Source organism: Accipiter gentilis, chromosome 10 (assembly GCF_929443795.1).
Source record: "Accipiter gentilis chromosome 10, bAccGen1.1, whole genome shotgun sequence".
In the NCBI taxonomy this organism is placed as follows: Eukaryota; Metazoa; Chordata; class Aves; order Accipitriformes; family Accipitridae; genus Astur; species Astur gentilis.
The window spans coordinates 12,736,966-12,764,520 of record NC_064889.1 but is presented as its reverse complement, the minus strand read 5'-3'; the positions used below and the strand labels follow the sequence as shown (position 1 = coordinate 12,764,520).

General features: G+C 38.8%; 1 protein-coding gene across 3 annotated transcripts in view; it reads left to right on the top strand.

Annotated features, from left to right (window-relative positions):
• The window catches only part of SCG3 (secretogranin III), a 29,261-nt gene extending 3,261 nt beyond the window's left edge, over positions 1-26,000 (top strand). The window contains exons 6-12 of one of the 3 annotated variants that reach the window (XM_049812216.1): positions 947-1,108; positions 1,433-1,610; positions 3,493-3,609; positions 15,289-15,372; positions 15,992-16,120; positions 18,225-18,293; positions 22,574-26,000. In XM_049812216.1, the coding sequence (XP_049668173.1) occupies positions 947-1,108; positions 1,433-1,610; positions 3,493-3,609; positions 15,289-15,372; positions 15,992-16,120; positions 18,225-18,293; positions 22,574-22,692 (858 nt within the window). In that variant the 3' untranslated portion in view covers positions 22,693-26,000. Of the gene's footprint in view, positions 1-946; positions 1,109-1,432; positions 1,611-3,492; positions 3,610-15,288; positions 15,373-15,991; positions 16,121-18,224; positions 18,306-22,573 lie in introns of all 3 variants that reach the window. The other 2 variants (XM_049812215.1, XM_049812217.1) reach the window with 2 other exon arrangements.
• Positions 26,001-27,555: the final 1,555 nt, after the last annotated feature.

The following is a 27,555-nucleotide window of genomic DNA, read 5'->3' as shown; positions in this document are numbered from 1 at the left end:
TGACAAACCATGGAATGTTTCTGATATTGAGAAAACATTCGCTCATTGTAGTCCTCCTATGTCTGCCCTCATTTTTCCTTTAATTTCTTTTCTGATTCTCACTGAGTTCTTTTGTATTATCAATTTCTTTCAGATGTTTATGGGGAAAGGTCTGAGCTCATTCCTATCCACCTACCAATTATTGTCATCAGCAGACATAAATTGATGCTGGTTATTTGAGGATACATTTCTCATTGTTACTGATTTTTAGGAAGACTGGGTTTGTTTGTGACCTCTAGATGTCTCAATGGTTTTAGCCATTGCAATATCGGATCCTTATATTTTAAAATACTAACCTTATCTTTTCTGCACTAGATTTTGCAATTAGCTATTGCATGCTGAATCCCACTGGTTGCAAAGGGGGCTGTGGGACAGCTGCATGGTAAAATTCTCGCTGTTACAAAGCAAAGAGAAAACAATTTGATGATGCCGTAGAAAGCTGTTTGCTTTTTCCCTCTCTGTATTACTGTATTCTGTTGTACTTATTCAGTTGTACGTAGGTATGTTGCAGAACATATGTATTTATACCCCCCCACACACACATATATACACATATAGGTATTCCGCACTTGCAGCTCCATCTTTCAAGCTGGACTCCACTGTGTTAAGCCCTATATGGGTTTGTTTTCTTATTGGAGGCTATATGTGTGGGTGGGTGGGTTTTGTGTATACACACATATCTGATGTGTGTTTGTATGTGTGCGTATACACATTTATATAAATATAGACGTATATATATCTATATGTATACACACACGAGTGAAGGTATTACACCTAATTTGGCTGTGTTCAGCTTTGAAGCAAACATATTTGAAGCAATCTATTTACAAAGCTCGGGTTTTATATTGATGTTTAATCTAGGAAACCCACAATATTCTATAAGTACTCTGCACAAATATTTTAACAGATCACAGAGAGTCAGGCCTATACCCTGGAAGATGAAGTGGCAGAGGTTTTACAACAGCTAATTGCAAATGAAGCAAAGGATCGTGAGAAGGAGTCTGAAGATTTTTATTACCCTCCAAGCAGAGCAGACAGTGATACAAAAGAAAAGCAACCGGAAAGAATGGTAATTTCTTAGCTAATCATTTTGACTCACTTGCCTAATGGTACAAGTAGACCAACACAGAGCTTTCCTTTAGGGAATAATTAGTTCAATCTGGAAACTAAAGGTGTTCTTAAAGAAATTCCATCAGACAGAAAAATTAATCATGAGTTACTTTGAGGTTTAAGCCAGACGCCAAATTGAAATAGCTTTGAGAAAATAGTATATTCTTCATTTAGTAATTAGGAAAAAGTTGGCATAAGATTATGATGGTATTTTTTGCTCTATTAACTCTATCACCAAAAGCAGTGTGCTTATAGATATTATTTTTTTATGTCTTTTGTGGAGACACCAAGCAAAGCTGATCAGGATAGCTTCACTAATGGAGAAATTGATGATACACTGGATAACACATGGTCATCATCTAATATCTTGGAAAGAAGAAATGAGCTGCCTTCTGAAGATAATTTTGAAGACCTCCAATATTTTCCAAACTTTTACGCGCTATTAAAAAGTCTTAACTCAGGTGAGTTCATCATGTGTTTACAGGAATATTTAGGAAAAAAATTAGAAAATTAAGGTTCTCTCTGTTTTCTCCCACTCCTTTCCCTTCCCTTCCCCCCAGCTTTCCTAGTTGCAAGAGACCATGTGCTTTATTGAGTATGGCAAAATATTGGGAAGAACAGCACTCAGAACTGCAAACTGTGAGACCTAGGCAGCCCTTCCCATCTTGTGCTGTATGATTCATGAGTCCTGAATTCTTTTCATTCCCATAAGGCCATGATGAAAAACTGGCAAATTGTTTTCTCCAGAGATCTTTCCAGTAATAGTCGTGTCTTCTAAGCCAACAGAGATACAAATAAGCTACAGTAGAATCCTCACAGTGATGGCACCAGTAAATGAGTCTGAGCCTCCCAGCCTTTTCACAAACCACGGGTTTGCTGTTTATTGCAATGAAAGCTCTGCACGTCTCTTCCTATTCCGGTGCTAGACATCATTGCCTTCCAGTTATTGCAGACAAGATTGTGGCACCTTGCCACAGCCCCTTTGTCAGCACGCTCTACCACACACCCACTCTCACTCTCTGCAGCCAGTATACCTTCTGCTCTCTCCAGCACAGTCAGCAACAATTTATTCGGTAGATTCCTTGTCCTGCAGGAGCCTTAATCTTGCTCCAAACTGCCCCCATAAACACCTGAGTAGAAAGCTAGAATGAAAAACCTGAGGGTATATTTTGCTCAAGTCCAACCTACCAACTTCATATTCTTCTTCCTGTTCTTTTCATTTTCCTGTGGTAGTTTTGCATGCTAGTTCTTCTCCTTTTTCACTCACAAAGCAGAAAGGCATGCTGGGTTTAACAGGTTCGCAAGCAAATAGAACCAGGTCCCACTGGCTGAACATCTCTGCCTTGTCTCCTGTTTTATGCTGTTCACCTGCTGGCTTGTATCGAGCTGGAGGAGAGGGGATTCAATTGCATCCTACAGATGTGTGTTAAATTGCAGGCAGCAATAAAAAACCTGTTCAGCAGCTCTCCAAAGGGGCTGGCCCTCTGCCAAGGCTGGGACTATGTTTCTGACTGTCCCTGTCTGACAGTGCTCTGTTGGGTCCTTCAGTGATAACCTGGGGTGCAGGAAGAGCTTGCGTAACAGTGTGATGGGGGAATTTCATGCTGCTAATGCAGAAATAGCAGTAATATTGTTCAGCAGATAAACACAGTGAAAAAAGAAAGGTAAAAAGTGGTGATCGTGAAGAGAGTCAAGAGATACATATGGGAGAGAAGGATGGATTTTTATAATGAAAAATCATTGTTTGTATCCTATTCTGGAGTCATGATCCTCCCAACCATGTAACATTATGTTGTCCCAGTACATGAGTCATGGTCTTCTGCATGGTAACAATCTCATTTGAGACACTTCGTATTTTTGTCATTGAAACCATGGATCTTGTAGAAGAAAGGATCTCTGAGCTATATTCCTCGTACAGAGGCAGACTGGTCTACTACGTAGTTCACAGACAAATAAAAGAAAAAAACAGAGACTGTAGAAAACTCTGCCTGTATCTTCCTTCTGACCAGCAATTTGAACTCTGTCAAGTCACTTCGTCTCAGTGTGTTTAGTGTTCTTATCTGTAAAATGGAATTAATACCATTTGCTTTCCATAACATGGACCTTCAAGACAAAAAGCTATAAAGAACTGAACCTGAAGTTTTAAAGTATATTCAGCTGTACTTTGCAGGAGCAGTTTAAAGGGAAACATATATAGGAGTTCTCTTTGCTAATCCAGCACAGCATTTTCTTTTTAGTGAGTAGGTCATTTTTTATGCATGATGTTTGTGCAGAGTTTGCAGAACTGAGTTTTTCCAAGTTGCCTGAAGTCTTTGACTAGTTATGCTTTATCCCCTCACACAGAGACGGAGGCAAAAGAGAAAGAGACCTTAATAACTATCATGAAAACCCTGATTGATTTTGTGAAGATGATGGTTAAATATGGAACAATCACACCAGAAGAAGGAGTTTCCTATCTGGGTGAGAGTACATACTTTATGCAACAGTGTTATTAATGCTATGCTCTTACTCTGCCAACAATGATAATTATATTCTCACCTTCCTTGCTCTTATGAGTCCTGTTTCAGACTTGTTCATTCAAAATGTTAAAGCTGTACTTCTAAATGATTGATTATTCATTATAGCAGTGTTGAATCCCGTACAGCTTTAATATTTCCATCTAATGAAGGAAAGGTTATTTATCAGATATGTATTTAGAGGATTATTCCACTTTCACACCTGTGAAGTGTGCTTGATTGCAATGGCTTTATGTCAGGGGAAGATTAGTGTTTGGCTCAGTTATATTGAGGTGGATCAGGTATCTGCATTTTCCAGAAAGAATCCAGCACTTCAGCACCTTGAATCTGTCATCTGTAAGTAGCTAGAGTAGACGAGACCTAATGCTATGGTCTTCTACCAAGTAGAACTCCTTCCATCTATGGAAAGTGTTACATCTTGGCACAGGAGTAGTTTTTAAAGCACTCTTTCCTGGATCCATTTTAGAGTCTGTGGCTATGCAGATTTTGTAAAATTGTTATAAAATTTCCAGAAAAGGGATTTAGGAACAGCCCGGTTTGGGGTTTTTGTTTTGTTCTGTTTGGTTTTGGTTTGCTTTGTTTTCTCACACACTTCTCCTGGCTTTTACTAACTTGTTTATATTAACTGTTGGTAGCCTTTCTACTAAAACAAGCAGAGCTACAGAAGAAAGGCATATCTGCATAAGCTCTGCACAACCCTTTCATTTTTCTGAAGTATTCCTGGTCTGAGTTAGCCTGAAAAGTTTTTGTTTACATCAGGGCAATTTCTCAGCTTAATAAATCAGCCTGTCATAGAGATAGGACTGGCAATGATCTTTCATGACTTCTGCTGGCTTGTTTGATAGGGACCATTGCAGATACATGATTGATTGATGCAACTGTAACTGTACAGATTGATTATCAATTACTTGGCTAAAAAAAATCCAGTGGATCATGATTCACATTCAGTGCATGATTGCACCTCCTCTCTAAAGAATTCATTATATCTCTCACCAAGATTATCCCTTCATTTCTGTAAGAAGTCCTTGAATCTTGGAATATTTGGACACGTTTATTTTTTTATTCTCTGGCTGCCTGTACATTTATTTCTCTGGCTGCCTGTATGTTTAAAGAAAGATGCACATAAAGAAACAGTTGATTACAAGCACAGTGGTTTCAGTGTCATTCTACAAATAAAGATAATATGGCTTGAGCAGATATTGCCCACACTGATAGTGTTGTGCCAAAACTTAATAGGCTAAATTCATTCCTGACGCAAGAGCACTCAGATAATGGAATTACACTAGGGATGTGTTTTTCCTGCTAAAATTCAGGGCGGTTGTTCACATTGGCTTTACTTTGAGTAAATAAATACTGTAACCCTGGAAACAAATTGCCATGATGACATAGTACAGAGGGCAGAGATTAGGTTAAGAGTTTCAAAGGTCTGATTTAGTCTGGATTTAAAGTAAGACTATCAACTGATGTATCCAGACCCTGCCTTGCAAATGAGTGATTTATGCAGAGATAGATCTTGTATTCCATCAAAGCAACTTACTGTAGTGGCAAAAGCTTTCTCGTAGGTCTCAAGTTACTTCTGCGGTATTCTTTTTTTAGACTTGCTGTTGAGAAATGACTTTAAAGCTGACCATTTATTGAGCTAATATTCTCAAATATTCAAGAACAGCAAGCACAGTAGAATCTTAGCTTCTTGCAGTATCCACAAGCACGGCAGCAGTTTTATTGTCACCCTTATTCAACTAAAAGTTACAACATAACATACCCAGTAATACTTGAATAGGTACTGTGTTTCTTGGTGCAGTTCGGGCTAGGGGATTGATGCCCAGCTGTGTTTATTTATAGCAGATGAAAGAATTAGTATGAATGTCTGTCAGAGAGAAGAAACAATTAAAAAAATTGGCAGCTTTCAGTTGTTTCCTCAGTCCAAAATCAGTGCGCAGATCCCATACTAGTCGATGGAAAATACCAGCTGGGTCTGTGCAGGTGTATTATATCTTGTCTCTGTTTTATTACAGTAGGAAACAGCCTAGACTACTTTTCCCCACTCTGTGGCTGAAGCCATGCATAAGCTGTGTCCCTGAATTATACATTCAAAATAATAAATCATTTACTGAATCGAGTCACAAGCTTTTGTGCCTCTCACACAGATGCAGAGACAGTAAATTTGAATGCATATTCCAGTAACAGCTGGTTTGGGATTTGGAAACCACAGCATTATGTCATCATCATTGTATCCTACTCTAGGGGAAAGTATCTTGCTTCTGCGGTGAATGCTGTTATTAGGTTTAGCTTTAAGTTACAAAGGATGTAGGGGCAGTGTGGTGCAAGAAAAACATGCACACACACACAAATGCGAGGAAAAAGAAGTTCATGTTCTAATACACATATTCAATATTATGTAATACATATTTAAAAGCTTTCCATATGCTAAATATAATATGTAACACAGAACCCAGAAAGCCAAAACCAATGTATACATATATATGAAAGAGGAGAAAAAGTACTGCCTACCTTTTACAGTACATATTCAGAAAGAAGAGCTCTAGAGGCATCAAAAAACTGATATAAAATGTGTGTTCAGCTGAAATGCATCACATTTGATAATTACCCTGCTGGTGGCAAAATGCCACTATCTTCTATCACTCTACTTTCTTAACTACGAATGCTGTACTTTGATGTACTGGGAGCAAATTCTTCTGTGGAGTGAAAGTCTTATGATATGTTTCTATCCTGTTCAAAGGCTTTCAGAAATCTTTCTAGAAAGTCTACCTGCCCTCTGAAGATTGAAAGCTGCTTTAAAATAATTTTTGCAATTAAAAGAATGGACAAACATTGTTGGTACAGAAAGCATAAGGTAATTAATCATATGACATAGGATCACAGTTACACAGGTGGCTTGTGAATTAGATCCAATGGTGGTATCAACTTATCCGGCTATGGTTTGATTGTCAACATCCAGCAAATGCTGCCCAAACAGCTGAGCTCTCCTTGCTTGCCCCAACCTGCTGGAGGCACAGGCTGTTATCACTGAACAGGTTGAGTATTGGGAAGTACTTAGGACAGTTATCGAAACACCGATTACGGTTGGTAAGCATGCAGTGACAGAGTGGAATCTGCACGTAACGACCAGTGGAAAGCAGCAAGAAGCTTTCAGAGAAGTTATGACTGATTCAGCGTAAAATATTTCATTATTCATAGCATTCATACTGTTTCTGTTGCATAAATAGCTGATACTGAATTTTCCCTGCAGAACTGAAAGGACTATATCCTTCATGGTGCTGAGTGCTTCAAGAGAAAAAGTGCTGTTCAAGCCAATAGCAAAACTCACTTTGATTTCAGCAGAGCAGAATAAGGAATGCATTGCATACATACTTGTACTCTTTGGATATTAGTTTGTGAATAATATCATACTTTTCTTCATTTTCCTTCTGTCTGTTGAGTAGTGTCATGGTGGAGATTCACTCTGATTGATAGCTTTTCTGTCAGAGCCGTCTATCACAGACCAGATAAATATGAAGGAACAGATTCATCTATACCACACAAAGAAGAGGAATTTTTTGTGTGCTGAGTAACTTTTCCTGTGTATGCCAGGCTATCTAGCTAATTTTAAAATGAAAGCATATCAGTCCACTACTATCCTAGTAAAAGCTCTATTTATAGTAATTATGTAAATTAAACTATGGTTTTGTAATACATTTATTTTAATAATATTGTTGTCAGCGTAGAAGCAGGAACAAATGGGTTTTGCCAGTTTGTTTGGATACACCTGTAAATCATCTCCCGCTAATAAGACCAAAATAAAGAGTAATTTTTAGAACCATTCTAGGAAATATTTTTAATTAGAGCCTAGTGGACCATAACAAAAAGCAGAGCTTTTAGAGATGATAGACAAATTCTTAAGAGGCACCAGTGTGTATGTACGAATTCTTTTTACACAATACATTGATTATATTCTCCTGCTGTACACTGCTTACAAGAGTAGTGCAAATTTATCCATTGCCACCCCAACCAAATGAAAGTTGTGTTATCCAATGAACTATTACCCTAGAAATTAGTTATGTGGACATTGTGTTCTTGTGGAGTTCTCATTTATTTACTAGTACATGTCGCACAAACTTTCGGCATCAGTACTTTCTCTATCTCACAGATATATAGAAGCTTCACTGTGATACTGCATATAATGCATATTTTATCACATCTTATGACTGAGGTTGGTCATTTTGTTTTCAGTTTCTAAATCAGGGCTTCTGTATCTTCCACAACTGAACAATGCTGGAGAAGAGAGAGAGACAAAGGAGTGGGAAGAAAATGAAGTTTAAGCACTCTGTAGCTTTGCTCTTTCTGAGGGGGGCCCCACTTTTCACTTCCTTGTAGTAGAGTGCTTGGCTTACTGGAGCCACAGTGTACAGCACACGACCCACAGCAGACTGGTTGGGGAGCAAACCCCCCTTTAATTAGGAGGGAAACAGAGAAATTGCTCCAGCTCATCAGTATGCAGTGTTTGAGTTACAGCTGCCTCCCTCCATAGACCAAACCAAAGCCACCTCTCACACCGCCTCCCTTTGGCTCTGACTCACTGTCAGAATCCACACTCTCCCCCGTGACTGAGTAGGAGATTGTGTTGGTTAGAAATGGGCATGAACAGATGTCTCTGTTTACCTCTTCTACCCCTTCATCATTTGTTCTCCACGGACAGTTGGAAAGCAAACGAAACTGCAGGATGCACTAGCAACAGGGAAATGGATGGTTCATTTGCGAACTATCGCCAAGGTCTATGTACACTCATTAGTTCGGTCCTTTTCGAAAGTCACTGTTGGGATATTGTTTTACTGTAATACTCTGTTTTAGGCTGAGGCTGCATGAAAAAAATCCAGGGCAAATAGAAGAGGCAGAAAGTCCCCTGTGTTGATTTTTGATATGTCCCTGCCTCTCCATGCTAAGGAATACGGAATAGCTCTTCTGCCTCTCGTGTTCACACGCAGTAGCCTCCACAGCTCCACTTGTGATGAAGGGAAAGCTCTGGCATAGGCCACTGCATAGCAGACACAATCTGGCCTTTTCTTGGGAGAGGAGGACTTGTTTGAATACTGTGACTAATCCCTGAAGTTCTCATCAGCACAGATGCTGCAGGCCAAAGGTCTGATCCTGGTATTTGTTTAGTTAGGCAAGAACAGGCACAGAGCCAAGAGTGTGAGGCAAAGAGCAGATCACAGCACAGACTGGCATCAGCTTTCCCCTACTGACTGTCTCCAGAAGCAGATGCTTCCTGATGCAGACCGTGTGATTTCAAAGGGGTGAGGGAAGGTGTGGCTAAACCAGTGCCAGAGGCTGCAAGTGATATATGGACAGTGTCATGTGGACCTTTTGTTCTTTCCTTCATTTTGACCTGGGAGATGAGAGCACTGACATTATTTCATACAGGGAACTGTTCATGCATAATACCTTCCTTTTCTTTTTTAATGTCCTTTTTTTCCGAAGGGCTCTTTGTCGCTACTCTAGGTTTTCTTCATAAGCATTAAAACCTTTAATTGATTTTCCCTATCTGCATTTCCCTTTGGTGATTTTCCTTGCCCAGTATTACTTTGGCATATGACTGATGCATACAGCTGCCAGTGGGAGTTATTTAATTTCAGGCAGCTCTCTCTTCTCTGCTATTTATTTTGTATCTATCTGATGAACTAAGGTGACACAAATGGTAGTATACTGTACTGTTCTTAGGAAGATCAAGGATGCTCACATATCTGAAAAGTAGAAATCAGGGACACCTCGGATGGGGGCAGTGGGCCAAATACTGAGGAGCAGCAGTGATGGTGGAAAGTATACATGAATAGTCAAACCCAAGATGAATTTGCACGGAGGTAAGATAAAAGGATGTGGGGACAGAGAGTGTGCAAAGGTCCCAGACAAGATTGGAATCTAGGACGTATGTTGATCGCAGACCCCACTGCAGCTTTATAAGCTTTTCTTTCCGTAGCCTCATCCCATGCCTCATCCATGTCCGTCCCATGCTACTTCTGCATTTGCACAAACACGTGAACGTTTTTTGCCCACACCACTTAGATCTTATCTCCTGTTTTCCCCCATTCAGACTCTCACTGCATAGAAAAAAAATGGGTAGCTATGGTGTGAAAAGTCTTGACAACTAACCTCACAGTTCTTAAAAAACAGGACCACTACACACTACAGTAAAATGGGCATCACCTGAGGGTGACAACATGTGTGAGAGCATAGTTTTTCCAGTACCCATAGGATCTAAATTTTCTCAGTTATCTTTTTGGGAGAGATCCAATAGGTTTAGTATTACTAATGCTTTTCCCCACCACATTACATGACTGTCAAATCATGTGTACAAGAACCAAAATGAATATATTACAGTTCATTCCTTTGCCTATCACTATCTACCCTTTAAATTTGCAGCTATTTCTTGCAAATATATTATCTCTTCTTCTGTTTCCCTTCACTGCTCCCTCTGTGCTTTCCCAACTGCATACTTTGTAAGAAATCTCCATCTCCTTGTAGTGTCTCTTTTGACAAGTATATTGCTTCATTCCTGAAAATCTAGGTTTTGCATTCTACCGAGTGGTTTGTGTTTCTAAAGAAAGGAGGGCAATGCTTTTCTTTTTCTCACTGTATTTAATTTAATGGCTGCATAACCCACCCCCCCCCCTTACTTTCTGAATTCAGTATCTCTCTGTTTGACAGCTGAGCACGGAGACCATAAATTATGATTTGAGATGATGTTGTGGGTGTGGGGTAAAGAGGGTGTCACTGAACTTTCAAAACTAAGCTCCATCCCACTCCTCCAGTAGAGGCGGCTGTGTGCTGCTTCAGTCCCGAACCATCGTGCTTATAAAGTGCATGCTATCAAAATACTTGAAGTGTGTGCACAGGCCATGTAGCAGCCTCAGGATGGGAAAGGATTAGGAAAGGACTGCACCACACAGCTCTAGGAGACCTGGAGTAACGCAGAGGAAATGCCTGTAGAATACTGAAAGGATAAATCTGAGAAATAGTCTGTGAGGTAGGGAATTTAATAAGGACAATAAAGGAGACTTGGTCAGAGCTTTGTTCACCTCCAAACACATCTATTTAATTGTGTTTTACTTGTTGAGTTGCTTTTAATCTGATTGCCAAGTGATACTGCTGCTGGTTTTATTTCAAACCACTGACCATCTTGCCTGTAATCCATTTACAGGTGATGCCGCTACCTGGGGTTTGTCACCTAACATGTCATTCCTCATGACAGCATTAGGCTTCAGACACACCATCATGACAAATCAGTCAAACAGGAAGAATCAAAAAGAAAATTCCATATCTTGACATGTAAGGCAGGGAGTTAGAAAGGAACAGGAGATCTGCTGTTCACAGGAGATTCAGCTGGAGAAAGCTGAGACCCATCTGTGATTCCAAAATGGAGGGATTTCTCTTGTTTGTCACAGTTTAAGCACTTTATTTGACATATGCATGATACATATACGAGCTGACTAAAGGTCAAGCTCTGCTTTTGGCTACATTTGCCCATTGGATATTGACAGTGCTTGGACCTACACTCATGTAAACTAAAAGGAGGATTTGGCCAAAGAATTAATCAGGTAAGCTATTCCCCACAGAATAGTCACAAGCAAATACTGAGAGGTACTGAGTTTTGTCACAGATGGAAAAAGGCCTTACAAACTCTTGAGGATCATCTACTGCAGGAGACAGAAGAGCCCTGGGAGAACTGTGCTTTTTTAATGCCTGAAATATGTGCATCTCAAACAAGCAGTCATCAGCACAAAGCTTTCTGGCTGAAGCTGCTGTAGCGTATGAACTCATTAAGTAGGCTAATATTTTAGCTATTGTTAAGATTGATTTCAGGTACCACAATCATCCCTTTTTCTCCTTTAATAAACACAGCCTCTCTATGCTGCATGAAGACAGAACAGCAAAGCAGGTGTCTTTCTGCGGAAGTTTAATGACATGAAATCTCAGCTTCAGTAAATTTGATGAGGATAGAATGTGAAACTGCCTCCCGGGTGCAAGACAATTATGCAGATGAAAAAACCTTTGCAGGAAAATTTGCAAGAGTCAGGAAAACACCGTGATTCTCTCTATAGAGAAGGGTCCATTTCAGTCTTCCATTACCAATTCCATTAAATACTCAGATGGGTGCATTAGTTTATGCCTCTCTAATAAGAACAAAGTAATTTAATTTGTAATATTTTTTCACATAGTATCTTTTTCCATGGATTTAAAGGGCATTACTGCAGTGCATTCTCCCAGAGTAAAGGTAAGCATTCTGCTTTCACGGAATTCAGATTTTTAGATGCCCAACTCAAAGGACTTCAGAGTCTCAAAAGTGCTGTGAATTTGCATTTTCAGATGCAATTAATAGGATCTATCGGTGTGTAGCGCCTGTAGAAACAGAGCCTAGGACGTCTCAGAATGCCTACTCAAAATAGGAGCCCTCCTGCAGCACGAACGCTTCAGTGAGTCATCCCAGATCAAAGAGCAAGTTAGAAAGTGATGCAAGGCAGAAACCACATCTTCTGACTCCTGGTGTCTGGTTCAAGCGATGAGATTATAGTGCTCCACGGAAAGCCGGCCGCCAGAGGAGTGACCTATTTTACCAATGGAGGTCACTTCCATTAGCTCAGTAGTTATTGTTCTGTTGTTTTAATTAGTGCCATTTCAAATAAGTGGCCAGCTCTGTGGAAAGGTCAGTACCTTTCTAAACTCTTCCTCTGTAAAAATTACGTTGCTAGGGAAACGATACCAGAAAAGTAATCAATTCTTGTTAGACCTCCAAATACGACATGCAGTTGCTTAGCTGCTGGCCAGGCACATCTCAGCTGAGAATATGACTCACTCCATCAGTGTAACTCAGAGCAAACATTGTTCAGCCCTGGCCTAGCCACATATGACAAGTAGAAACATGTTTTGAAACAATACCAGCTGTTAAAGACGTTCATTCTGAAGGGGAGAAAAGGGCAGTAAATCCTGTTCAAGAAGAACTGGGATTCTCTGGTAATATTCTCTCTATGATACATATGTAGGTACACCAGATGATCCCCATAAACATGAACAGGCATACATGGTTAACTCCTCTGTCACGCAGAAAATACAGCTGCTTATAAAATCTTGAAATTCATGTTGATGTGCCATCCAGCTAGCAAGACGGCTTCAATATTTCTCCTGTAAAATGTAGTCCTTATTAAAAGGCCCGTCATATAAACTTGTCCATATCTTTACTGACAAAATAAAGCTTTGAAAATGGAATATAGTTGTTATCATATTCAGTCTGGATTTAGTGGCAAAGCTTGGATCATTAGTGGTCAACATTGCCATATTATACTTCATATACAGACGTAGCTGTTTAATGCATATGGCTGGAAAACAATGCATATTACTATGTTACTGTACATGACAAAGTAGTAATAAATTTTGTTTATTACTCATATATCGAACTCAAATGAAATAGTTAGCCAAATCAAAAGACTGAGAGCAACTGCAGAGTTCCTGATGGGATTTATAGAAGTAACTGAATAATGGAGGAGTATAAATCCTATTGCCTTCAGTAGCATGTGCTGTATGTGGATATGCGTACAACTTTTAAACACTACAGTCTATCAACATAACAAAAATATTTGGAAATATTATCAGTATGCAGACATTTAAATCTAAAGATGTTTAAGCAGGTTATAAATCCATCTTGTGGTAGAGTCTTTTTGTTTTCTGCAAATACAAGCTTACTGCAGCAGTGCCTAAATGCATTAAGACAGAACATGAAAGGCACTTACGAATCGATGCACTTACATGTGTGGCATTTTTAACATTTAAATACTCCTATTTACTTTAAAATACTATGATTACACTTAAAATTAAGCCTAATTTAATAATTTTGCTGGATTAAAGTCTAAAATCAGTGACATTTTTGCATTTGCATGAATTAGTGAAGGAGAATAATCTATTCACTTGAATTTACAAAGGGTTTTTAAGTTCTTAGCTGTATAATCTTATCCTAAAAACTGTGCCTCTTGCAACAGAGAAATCCTTATATTCCTGCTGGAATACTAGTATGGTACTGATTCAGGATAAAAAATAGTATCTTAAGCTCAGCTGAAAGGAATGTTTATGGTCCTTTCAATAAGCTTTGGATCAAGTGATTAGTGAGGCATCAATACCACCACTATAATTCTAGCTTGGTTTTTTTCTTCACCAGTATGTCTGATCCAGCTTGTAACCCAGCCCAGACCTGTTTAGTTTAGGGCATATGGCAAGGTCAGAAATCACATTAAAAGGATATGTACCAAATGAAAATAGTTTTCACAAAAAAACCCCTAAAATGATGTAGAATTGACAGGGTGCAATCAGGCAGGGTGCCAACAAAAACTGCTTACATTTTAATTTTATGATATTGAGGACTCGGGCAGACAGGATTATGTGATTTCTCATCAGATGGCAGGCAGAATTGCTTATGGTGATCTGCCATGAAGAGAAATGTGCTTGCTAAAAAACTAATCTTTAGGTTTCAGTGCTGAATATCTTTCTGATGGGAAAAGATGCTCCCAGCTGATGGATAAAATGTTGGCCTTACACAGAAGATATGATCTAAAATATTTACTAGTCCTATAATATCTATCCTGCCACAGTTACCACATCTCATACTGAATATTTTAGCTGTTTAAATAAAGGGAATATTGACAATTCAAAACCAAGTCTCTCAAAAATACTCCACCAACTAGCTGACATCTATCAAATTTTGGATCCGTGTTTAAATGAACCTTTAAAAAAAGCTGATAAAGGGAAAGAAAATTCTACACCATGTCCATAATATCACTGAAGAAAAATGGCAGATTGTTTGATGTTCTGTATTTGTGAATGTCTATTAAGTGTTGTGTCAAAAGGACTTTTTTTCCCCCACGTAAGCATACAATGTTTGTATCTGAAACATCCGTCTCGATGAAAAGGTGCTTTTACTTTCAAATTAGATGAGTTCAGCCCTGAAATTTGCATAGAAAAACATTTTATAGACTTCTAGAGCTGTACACATGGCCACAGCTGTCTTCTGGGTTTTCAGGTAAATGCTTGACTTCAGGAACTTGGTTTGATCAGTTCAATTTACATATTTATTTCATCTAAACATAATTTAAACCCTTGTATTAGATTTCTTTTCTAATGAAACCATATAAAATCCAGACAGATAAGCAGTTTGGGATAATATTTTTCCACCAAGATGAGGCACATATTTCATAGTCTTGTATACTTTGTGAAGTTAATTAAATTAGAATAAATTGCTACAGATACTGTTATCCATATTTTGTGGCTTATATGACTTATTTAAGTAGAATATCTATACACACATTTACTGCCTTTATGAATATTGGCTCTATTTGGTACATCTATTGTCATGATTTAGTTGTTAATTTTTTTTAATAAGATTGATCAATGTTCCCTACAGCTATTAGTTTGTTCTTTTAGTGTTGGCTCTGCATTATTAATTCTTCAGAGGTGAGGATGAAGATTGTTTTTTTAGATGTCTACTTACCATTCAAACTGGTGTTGCGGAGAATATAGTATAGATTCTGCATCGTATCTGTTGAAGAATAACTGGGGTTTGGTTTTGTTTTGCCTTGATTTCTAGAAAACTTAGATACAATGATAGCTGAGCAGACAAAGAAGAAGCTTGAGAACCCTTCCACTAAAACCAGAACAAAGCTACCAGCAGGTACTTACTCTACAATTTTCTCTCCTGGAATAACACATGGTTTTTTAACCTATTCAGTTAAAAGCATGCTAATTGCTTTAGAAGCTAGACTGCTAGTTAAAGATACAGTCCCTCAAGGAGCTGTAACTACAGCTTGGATGTCTAAACACACAACAAGAGAGGAATTTCTACTTAGTTGTCCAATCTTTGAGAAGTATATTCACTGTCCTTTTCTTCAGTGGAGTCCAGACATTACACATACACAAAAGCAAGCTGTATCAATGCTTTTTAAGATGCAAATAATAATTCAAAAAAATCATTCTCTATCACCTTTGGATCTAGTGAATGCAAATTTCCTAACATTTTTCCCTGCAGAAAGGAATGTGCCTTTATGAACTACATATTATTGCATTTTAGTCACCTGTATTCAGCTCCTGTTCGTAAGAGCAGAAACAGGCATTCCTGTTGCCAGAGGCTTGGGGTGGAGACGACCTTTAGAAACCACTCTGAGCCAGACTCTGAGGAGGTTCTTCCTCAATCGTCAGTCAAAATGTTTTACTTCCTAAAGATCATATTGATCTGATTTAGAAGTGGGTTTGGTACATTTGATACAGAATTGCTCTTATTGTTGTTTCTTTAGACAAGAGTAGTGAAGAAGCAGACAGTACGAAGGAAGAAGCAGCTAAAATGGAAAAGGAATATGAAATTTCAAAGGATTCTACAAAAAATGAAGAGCAAAATGCAGCAGGAAACAGTGAAGAGCCCAGAGGTAGAAAATATCCATTGCTTTTGCCACATATGTATGCTCCAAGTGATTGGAATCTTTTCCTATTGTTTCTCCATTGTGTGAGCGCAAATATCTTCAGTTTGTAGTTACTGGGAGTCAGCACACAATAGCTTGATTTGGAAGTGTACTTACTTGCTTACTTTTAAATGTATGAAACTGTATCTCTTACTGAGCAAGGCCATAATCTCTCACAGAATTCAAAGCCCCTTTTGAGAGCAATATGAAATGCATTTTGACACAGTAGCGCAGAGAGATTTTGCTTCTTTGCGTCGATGGCTTTTCAGTGAAATCAGATCATCAGGATATTCAATATTCTGAGTGAGCCCATTGATTTCTCTAGTTTGTGTTACAACAAGCTGGTACTGAGAGGTACTGAAAAGTTGTGCAAAGTGAAGCAATTTGTATTACTCACTGCCAGAGGTTAAGGGTCATCAGCAATTAACCTGTTTTATGTAACTTTGAAAACCTATTACAGTAGGTTAGTGTCTCCATAAGCAAACTTCGCACAGTAGTACTTCCATTATCCTAGTTGCCTCAGCGTGACACATGATGCCACATGCCATGCTACATTAGACTGTACTAGCTGAAGTCGCTCTGTCCGTGGGGTGCAAATCAGCTGCTATGTCTCAAAACAAATCTGCAGAGGACAGTGTGCCTCTTTACAGTGCTGAACTTTTGAAGGAGGATGTTTGTTGGTGCAGAAACCTTTCAGTGGGTTCTTATTGCTAAGGATCCAGCATAAGCATCTGTGTTTTGTAGTCGGTTAAAAAACCTGCTTATAATCTACTTTGCACTGATTCTGTTTTACGCTCGTACTTTTTTGGATGCGTGTGTTTTCACTGCAGCATGCTCAGTAATGAATTGCAATAATCAAGGCTACAGCAGATTGTAGTTCATTGGTCACCTGGTTCAGTCCTGTGGGCAGTGCAGACATATAAACTATTAGCCACTCACGGATAGAAGGTGGCATTTTTCCAGAAGTGGTTATTTAAGCATAGAAGAGGAAAATAGCTCAAGATGGCTGCCTAATTTCACAGTGAAGGAAAATCATCTCAATACCTGTGGGAAGTGATAAATAACATATTTTGCTTGTCTAGTGAAGATTTGTCTGTTCCGTTTGGTTCAGGTTATTTTCCTTTACCTTCAGAAAAATGTTCAGCCCAATAGCTTTTTAGAAATTTAAATTGCATCAGCATTTAGTTCTTTGTACATCATGCAATGCCCTTTGTTCTTTCACAGAGTGACTTACTATAAAACTAACTCTGGACTGCCAGCTCAAAAATTATGGTATATCTAATACTGTATCCACTTACTAATGGGATCAGACATGCACAGTTGGCAGTAGTAGCCTTCTACATGCTCATCACACCAGGGTTTTTTGCCTGAAAAATGTAAGAACATTACATCAATAAAGCTCCAGCCAAGTTAAGAATTCAAAATCCATTAGCTGGAATATTTCCTTAGGGGCCTTATTAGGTAATCCTTGAACTAATTCTGTCCTGTGTGCTTGCTGGTCCAAAAATAGCCATCACTTTACGATTTCAGCTATAACAAGGATTTATCATGGTAATTTTAATACACCCTTTTTTTCAATAAATAGAAATAGCTGTATTTCAACTTGTCTTTCCAAAACATCACAATCTTAGATTTGCTGTATGCTGTTAGTACTATTGTATGGAGGAGTTTTCTGACACTTTGTATATGAGCAGATACTGAAAGCTCTCAGTCTCATTTAAGTCATTCCTTGCTGTCTTAACAGCTTCACCTTTGCTGAACAATTATGATGATCAAAAATCTACAGGTTGCCTTTACTCCACATATGCAGTATCTATGGATACCTACCAAAGTTATGTATAGAGGTCAAAAAAGCCATGATCCTAAGTTTCTGGATGACAAATCTTGCACGGACAAAACCTGCTAGCCATCTGTGAGAATTTGGCCTGACTAAAGTTGACAGCACTCAGCTTTTAAACAGAAACTAAGAATAGTTTTAATCTGCCTTTGCTGTGACCAACTTCACCCAGTTAAGCACGCTGCATCAATCATTGATGTAAGTGCCTTATTTCTCTCTCATCCTGTCCTCTAGGGAAAGCTGAGGCATATTTGGAAGCCATCAGGAAGAACATAGAATGGCTAAAAAAACACAACAAACAAGGTAACAAAGAAGGTATGAAGTAAAAAGCCTTGACCTTGGGGTGTGCACCATATACATTACAAAGCAAGTAATTTAAATTGTGTTGTATAACTTAGCATTATGTTATAAAGTAAATAACAGTAATGTGAAACTGTGCTTGTTAAGATTATAGTTATAATTAGTGGTGCTAGTGTTAAATAATACAGGTTGTGTAAAAGTTAAATCAGTGAATGAAAATAGTAAACTAAGGCAAATTAATGTAAACTGGCCTGAACAGCCATTGGCTGCAAAACACACAGTGACTAACCAGGTAGAAGTTAGTCACGTGCTGTCCAGATAGTCATGGTGGTCTGCCTGTCACCAGGTAACAGTACATCAGTTTTGTCTGGTGCTTCATTTCTTAGTTCAACATATCCTTTAATTTTGATTTTATACGTGAGGTAAATGTGTTTGAAATGTCTGGGTGTGTCTAGAAAAGCTCAGTGCATCTGGCTAGCACTGCGCATGCCAGCACAAACGGCAACGAGTTTTGTTTCATAACCATAAATAGTTAAGGTACAAACTTATGTCACTACCAGTGTAATATATTGGATCATAGCCCAAATCAACTCTAACGACTTGTAGCTCTCACACGCAAAGCTGTGTAGAAGGGGAACAGCGACTGGAGCAGCTGCACAGGGTAGGTCACCAGCTGCCCCACCATTTGACTCTTCCTCGGAGGCAGGGCTGCATGAGAGCTGGAGGGAGGGAGCGAACAGCAGCAGGATTTCTAGCTTATTTTTCACAGATCTTTATTCATCCATACCATTTTTGCCCTCGAGATCTTACATAAAACCAGCCTGCTATCCCTTCTCTCTGTCATGGCTGGGTCTTCTGCCATCACCCACTCTGTAAGTGAAGGTTCCTAGCCAAGAGATCTATCCCTGGGGTATGACTGGCGCCTGGTGAGAAGGAACCTTCTTGTACCAGCCGAGCAGAGGGGAGATCTGAGATGAGATTAGCCTTGGGTAATCTAGCCACCCTCTCTGTGAGCTGAAGTGCATATGAATTACATTTGAGAGATGAGTGCATGCCTACAGCCCAACACATCCCTTTTCCTATACAGAAACTCCATAATAGGAAGGGCTTTTAAAAAAACTTTTCCATCTCTAAAATCATTTCCACACAATGGCAGTGATGGCAATTAGCAGCAGGCATACGTATTTGCTCAAGAGTTTTCCTGCCAATTCTAATAAATGTTTCTGTTCGTCAGTGTACTCATTATAGTAATTAGATCTCAGTCACGTGCAATTATTTCTCTGTATCACACATACTGACTGGGCAGCCCCTCACTCCTTTTCGTAGTAACCTTTCCCCTGCACTGCTGCAGTCTGAAAATGGCTGTGACTGCAGATCAATAGCATTTTATCTGCCGTGAATGCATCAAGTTGTACACTTTCTGCGTAGGTGGATTTTCATTTGCCCTAAAACATCTTTATTGTCCTCCGACAATGGAAATGGGCCTTGAAGTGAGCGTAAGTTACGACAAAATTAGAATAGTGTTCTTACTCTTCTGGTACATTATCTTTATTGTGCCTTTCCATACTTTTTATTTTTGTAAAATGCTAATTCAGTTCTCCTGGGATGATGTTCAAGGAAGTGCAGTCGGGGTAAGCTTATCTAACCATGAATGCATTGTGCTGCGTTTCTTCAGTACAAGATCAGGTGGTACTGATGTGCTCATCAATCATTTCTCCGCTTCCAGCTAGCACCTGGGAGCTAGGGGAGAAGTGATTCACAAAGGAATTTGTGTATTAAAATGGCCAGCCTTTTCCACCCCTACTCATGGATTGGTTTACTCACTGAATATACTTGAAGAGGTTTAGGTTTTCTTCAGGCAAATGTTTGCAGATGCTTAACTTTGCATGAATTTCAATAGAAGTTATTATTCATTCAATAGCTAATGATCCTGGAAATGTTCCCGGTTTAAAAATATCACTTGCCTCTTAAGGAGGCAAGTAAACTTGAGTGGGCTGGACGATTTAAAGAGAAACGTGTCAAAAGCCCAGATTTTGGCCTGACTGGCTTTTCTGTCCAAAGTTTGTTTTGCATATACACAATCTGTAGGCTCTCTGGGCCTGTCCTTAGTATCTCCCAGACCTGGCTTGATATTTGAAACCAATGCTCTTTAAGACCAGCTCCTCTCCTGGGTAAATTAACATCGGTCCCACCGGTAATTGGCTGCTGGGTATTCTATTGTATTTAGTCTCCAAAGAACATAACTGTGACTCATTTAACTAATACATGCAAATAGCATGTTCTGATTTTTCACAAAATACCTAGGTAGCTTATAGTTTCATAGCACTAACAGTAGCCATTTAGGAATAAAAGTAAATTCTATAATGAATTGCAGTGGCAAACGGCTTGATTTGAATATGCAAATAAGACCTCACTTCATTTACTGTAGCAGTTTCATAGCTCAATGTAATGCTGCAGCTGTTGTGGTGAATATAAACCAAAGCTGATTTTTATAATTACTTGTCCAAATTAATAGCTTGTAAATAAGTATTAGAAATTAACAGTTATCAATTTCTATATAAAAAATCAAATTAAATTGCCATGAGATATACAAATTAGCCAGAATTGGATAATATCTAAATGGTTGTAATCTCATACAGAATGCTTAGTAATTAAACCTTCACATCTCCACGTAATGATCTAAGAGTTGTAAGCACTATTCTAGAAGAAAAATAAGCTCAGGAATTTTAATGTGAATAATGTGGATGCTATATTAATTTAGTATTTGTTCTTCCATTCATTTCCATTCCATGGTATATTTCACTGGAGACTCTCATTCTGTCAACATGAACGAGATCTCACAACCTTATTATTAAACTGCTAGGTACTATTTGTGCCTATTACTCAGATAGGGTGGAAAGACAAACAGGTTACATTAAGTAATGCCAGTAACGGACAGATGTGAAATCTTGGCCTCAGTACAGCAAATGGCAAAATTCCTATTAACTCAGATATGGAGAGGACACCTCTGCAGGACTGGGGAGTTCTGAATATCAATTTTCTGTATTACTCGCTTGAAATTGCCTTATACTGTTAGAAAAATGATTGCAAGCATTAATTTGCTTCTTAATGTCTTTCTATTTCTATCCAATTTTGGTCACTCAACCATAAAAAGACAGAAAGTCGTTATTGTCTGTTTTGTTAAGAATGTAATTTGAAAGAAGGTCCTTCCACTTATTGCTGTATGATGATATACATTGGACTACATTACAAAATCAGTATTAATGTATTCTGAAGGTTCTGTCTGTGGAATAAGTAATTTATACTGAAAAATTCAGGATGTATGTTTTTGTGAAAGATACTAATTCATTTAGCTTAGTATGAACCCTTAAGACATTGATGTTTTCCAGACTACTAACATGTCATCTAACAAGTTAAGCTTTACGTTCTATGCAGTAAATTATGTAACTGAAACTTGTATTGTGTTTCTGTGTGAATATACTGGATCTGTTGCCAGAGTTCCGATGACACAATAGGTTACCTTTTTATGTTACTTGAAAGATTGCTCTGCAGTAGAATTCTTTTCATGGAAAATAGTGATGTTTTCCAGCATAGGAGAAGTCTGTTTAATGCATATGGTGTGAATCATGCTGCATAGATGCCACCATGTATCAGAAAATGAGAAAGGGTCTTTCAGCACCGTATTGCAGATTGACATACAAAGATTGTCAAAGACTCCTTTGACACTAACACTGTCATAAAGACTAGTCACGGCAGTATTTTTCATGTCAGGATATTATGTTCTGTATCAAGGTAAATAATTGTTTAATTATTTTGATTTATTTCCAGGAGTTTGCTTTCTTGAATTTTCACTACAGGTGTTTGTAGTAAGTGGAAATTTTACTGGGATTTCAATAAGACAGAGTGAATTTAATACTTTCTTCTGAATCCATTACAGTTGTGAAAATAATAGGGTTTTAACAACAGCTTTTGCCATGCAGACTAGAACATCAAATCTCTGGACCAGAAAATATTCTTACTTAAGCATTTGTTAGCAGTCAATCAAGAGCAAGAGATGATTATTCCTCTAAAGCTTTTAGTCCTCATGGACTGAAAGCACCATGATACGTGAAAAGACTTTGTGCAGGTGTTGGTTTTTTTAAATTGTTTTCACAAGCCGCACTTGTAGTGAATTAGTGTTGGATAAACTGCATTTGTTGGATAAACTTTGCAGTGACATTGTTTCTTAGGTGAAGCAGTATAATGGCAATGACTCATTGTGCAAATTAATTCTTATTTTTCAGACTATGATCTTTCAAAGCTGAGAGATTTCATTGATCAGCAAGCTGATGCTTATGTGGACAAGGGCATCCTGGACAAGGAAGAGGCTGACGTAATTAAACGCATATATGGCAGCCTGTAAAAAGCTAGTGGCTGCCAAAAATGTAGAAAACTAGTATAGCTTCCCCCACTCCCAGCTCAGTGACTTATGATCTGTTAATTTGAGGATATCATTAGAAATGCTCTGTTTACATTGTACTGACAACTTTCTAGACAGAAATGAAGAGCTCTAGTGCTCCGTACACTGACTGCATACTGTATTTTCCTACACTCACAAATCAATCCTAAATGCCAAATTCGGACACTAAATTTGTATTTGATAGGATAAATATTTATGTAATGTTCTCTTTGATTTATTATTTGTGTTTGCTACTTTTGTAGATAAACCAATCATTTCTGATGGAAAGTTCTTTTAATGCTACATCTTTTTGCTCTCACTCCACTAGCTTTCTATAGATGCAACTATGTAAAGGGCATTATTAGAAAATAGTTCACAGTTCTCTAAATAAAATATTTGAAAATAAGTTACCTATTAAAGTTTTCATTAATCTTAATATGATTTTATATCCAGAAATCTTGTTTTTAAATCCTAATACCTTTTTTTTCTTGACCCTTTTTTATTTCTTCATGTAGTATTCTATAACTGGGACTATAGTGTCCTTAGCTAACTGGTAAAGTTTTGACACTGCAACTGCCTTTCATATTACAGAGCTGTATTCTCCTCATTGTTGCTTCATTCAGCATGTATAAACATTCTCTTCGGTGCACTATTTGATGATTGTGCATGCATAAGTAGTTGAATTCCTGATGTGAGTAGCCTGATAACAAGTGTAAATAGCCATTACTTTCTTTAAAGAAAAAAAAAAAAAAAGGAAAGCAATTCAAGTCATTTTGCATGGGAAGGGGAGTTTGCAACTAGAGATGTTTTTGGGAACATGGGTCCTGCTTTTCGGAAAGACTTAAAGAACCTATCATATCTCAGCATCTCTGAATATCAAGGCTGTGGTGTGTTTACTGACTTCTGATCTGTGTTGAGCAGTATTATTTTGGACAACTATTTTCTAGGCATATATATGCTGTCATTCACCAAGAATGAAAAAGGAAAACAAAAATGTCACCCTCATTCATCTTCCTCAACTCAGAGAGTTTTTGAAGAATGGTTTATGAGATCTTTTATATTTAAGTGAATGGATAATTTTATGTATGAAGAACTCATGAAGCAAGATCAAAGCTGAAGTTTTTAGAAAACTAAATTTTAAACTGAGTCCCAGAAGACGTAAGTCCTTAGACTTATCCCTTGCAGCAGTCATTTGTCTAAAAGAACTCCAGGAAAGCCCTGTTCTCTTTATTTACAAGTTCTTCATTGATAATTGAGGTTATCCCTGCTCTGATTTTTTTTAAAAAAACTCACGATACTTCTGAGATTGATACAGTCAAAAAATGTTAGCTAATGCAGATTGATACAGTCAAAAAATGTTAGCTGATGCAGAGGTCAGTATCTGCCTGCCAATGAAGGGAGATGCTGACTGACAGCACTGCCTGCACAGCACAAAATTCTGTAAATGATAAATGGGCAGATCGTTTCCTTCCTCATTTTCTCAGCACAGTTGGAGAGAGGAGATTTAAGCAATGTTTCTTAGCCAACTGAAGCAAGCTGTGGAATCCCTACAAAACATAAATTACCAACCGAACATTAGCAACAGAACATTATTAGTAACAAATATTAAATGAATGTGATAGCAATGAAGTGTAACAGCGTATCAATTTGAAAACTGATGGTACATAAGCCAATGAATGCTTTCTAGCATACAAAAAGTATGTCACTGCCTGTTTCTACACTTCCTGATACGGATCATTGAATTGCAGTATCAGTCACTAATGGTGGTATTTATTTTAAGATAAAACTTGTATCCAGAAATGTAGTCAATGTAACCTTCCTGGTTGAAAAATAGTCCCTTAGAAACACTGCAGAAAATAATTAGGGAAAAAGAATTCCTGTTATTTTGAATCAGTGTATTTGTTCTCATCTAAACCCTCTATTATTATTATTATTATCATCATCATCATCATCATCATCATCATCATCTAATGTTCCCAAAGAACAGAATTTATTCTTGTCCCTATCATCATCATCATCATCTAATGTTCCCAAAGAACAGAATTTATTCTTGTCCCTATAGATCTCAGGTTTTTTTCTGCAACAGCTTGTGTCTTACTTTCCTATGTGACTATCACACTGGAAAAGTGGACTTCTGGATTTATGAAAGAAATCAGAAGCAAGATAACTAACCGTAGACCTTTACAGTTGGGGAAGTGGTAGTGATCTGCACTTAAAAAACAAAAAGGACAAACTTTCCTTCCCCAATGGCTACTTTTTAAAAAAAAAAGCAAGCTTTCTTCACCTGTCAATATAATGAGTAGTATAATAATATTTTTCTTTTCATTGGAAGTTAGGTTCTTACTTTCACCTTTCAGGAGCCTATGCAGGAGTCTGGTACTAATGGAAAGATGTCATCAGCTAGCGACCTGTGATTATGAATAGTTTGTGTCCACAAAAAGGCTAGGACATTTTTTTTTAACCTCTCAGTTTTGCAAATTTTCTAACTTCAACAAAGCATAGGTGACATAATTTAGAAAAAAAAGTCCAAACAATGGGTATGACCTGATTCTAGTTCAGAGAATGCATGTTCTCGGACTTGTTCTGTGCTTACTCTGCTGCTGTGCATCACTTGGGTACATACATAGACCAATTAGACCAACCTGATGACTGGCTGAGAACAGAGCAAGCTCTCTGACGGATAGATGAGCAATCTCAGCTACGTTCTTCAAACGCAATTCACTTCCCATCCTGCCCAAGCCCATTAAACTTGTTATTTGAATGCTTCAAATAGTGGTTTCATTGCTGGTGCATCAAATGAACGTCTATCAGTAAATCACACCTTTCAGAACTAGACAGTAAAAACAGCCAGCCTGATGAATCAGCCTGCCTTTCTAAAAGGCTATGACTTACGGTAAATAAAATCAAACCAAGTGACGTGAGTTTCAGCCTGCACTACAGATCAGTCCTTATTTTGAAGGGAACACTTGGAGCACATTAGCACTGGACATCTGCTGCTTGAGTGTTTAGTACATAATTAGTAAATCATATTCTATCAGTGCTTTCCTTTTTCCTGCGAGAAAGGTATTTTCAACACCTGCACATCTCTGGTTCTAAATTGACAAAAATCAGTTTCTATGTTGTTTCTATCTCTGCTGGATCCTTCAGAAATCCTTCACTCCCTAAATTATCACTGAAAATGTAACAAGTACAACACATGTGGTATCACCTTTTGAGCTTTTCTATTAGACTACTGTTTCTGATACTGTACTTTATTAAACACTTTACTACAAGCTACAGTAGTACAAGGCTGCTTTTGTGCGTTGAAGAGAATGCATCCTTTCTATCCACTGCCCAGTTTTTGAGGACGTCCTGCACCACAGAGCAATAGGAGTTCATCGCGACGTCTGCGGGAAGGGGGATGCCCCGCTCCGAGAATGTTAGATGCAACTGCAGCACTTGATGGCTGAGTTAACTGGCTTACAGGGGTTTAGCAGCCTCCAGCCACATTACAAATGAGTCCCAAATGAAAACTTTTTATCAGATGTGTCCCACATTTAATTTAAAAAGATCCTAGTCCAAGCCTGCCCAGGTTTTGACTTTTCAAGCTTTGACTGAAGAAATATGTAAAAACAAAACTACAAACGTGCAGGTATCCCACCACAGAATAGGTGCAACACGTGTAATTTTATCTGTGCTGTGTGCTTCATTTCTGCCTGAAATTGCCCCATTCCAGCCCTAAACCACACCTTGTAGGACTGGTACAAATACATCAACAAAGAATAGTTACAAGCGTAGGAAGAATAAAGGCAGAGTGACAAGCAAAATACACAGGATAATGTATAAACAATATATAAGATGTACAAGGAAAACTGTCATATTCTTGAGTAATGATATGACAATGTAGCCTGCCTAAGATATTAAACCACTAGTTATTTCACAGTCTTTTTTCACCGAGTAGGAAGACTCCATCTTGAATGACTCTGGACGTATTACAGATGTCCTATTTCCAGGCACCACTTCCCCTCACCTGCGCCGTCTTCCCTGGGGCCGAGCGGACCCTGGGGACATGGGGTGCCTGCTGGGAGGCATGTGTGGGGGCAGCTGCCCCGCACGGGGAGGGCGAACGAAGGGGTGCGAGAAGCTTGCAGAGGCACAGGAAAGCAATTTCTAAAAGTATTTTACCCTTACATAAAAAACGGGCGTTCGGTACCTGTATTCACCCTAGGGGTTATGAAGCGCCGCATCTATCTACCTGAAAACCAGGAACAGGCATTAATTAAACGCAACAAAATCCAACTTTTCACCCACACCGCAGCAGGCTGCCAGGACAAAGAGAACCCCGTTTAATTCGTGCCCAGGCAAAAGCCAGGTTGCCCGCAGCTGCCGACCCGCTGAGGAGACCCAGCCAGCCCCGGGGGCTCTGTCATCAGGCGCCCCAGCCTGCTGGGAGGCCCTGGGGCCATAAAGAGCTGCCTCCCCTCGGGGCAGGGGGAGAACGGCTGCTGCACGTTTTGGTTAACACAAGTGCTAAAGAAGGTGGAGTGGAAGCAAAAGCTAAGGGCCTTTCTGGCCTGGTGCTGAGCAGTGTGCCTCTGGGGAGCTGTGAAGAGCGTCTCCGTGGCCCGCCAGGAGCGGAGACCTGCTCTGGAGCTGTGGCCAGCAAGGTTGGGCCTCTTGCAGGCAGCCTTGGTTGCGGTTAATGGCGGCACTGAAATCCTCCCCAGGGGAAGATGCTCGTGTGGAACAGATGGGTTAGGTGTCTCTGCTGGGTTATGCTAATGGTTTTGCAATGGATGGCGTGTTGAGCCCTGGCGTGGTGGGGTCTCCAGAGATGCTGTGGGTCAA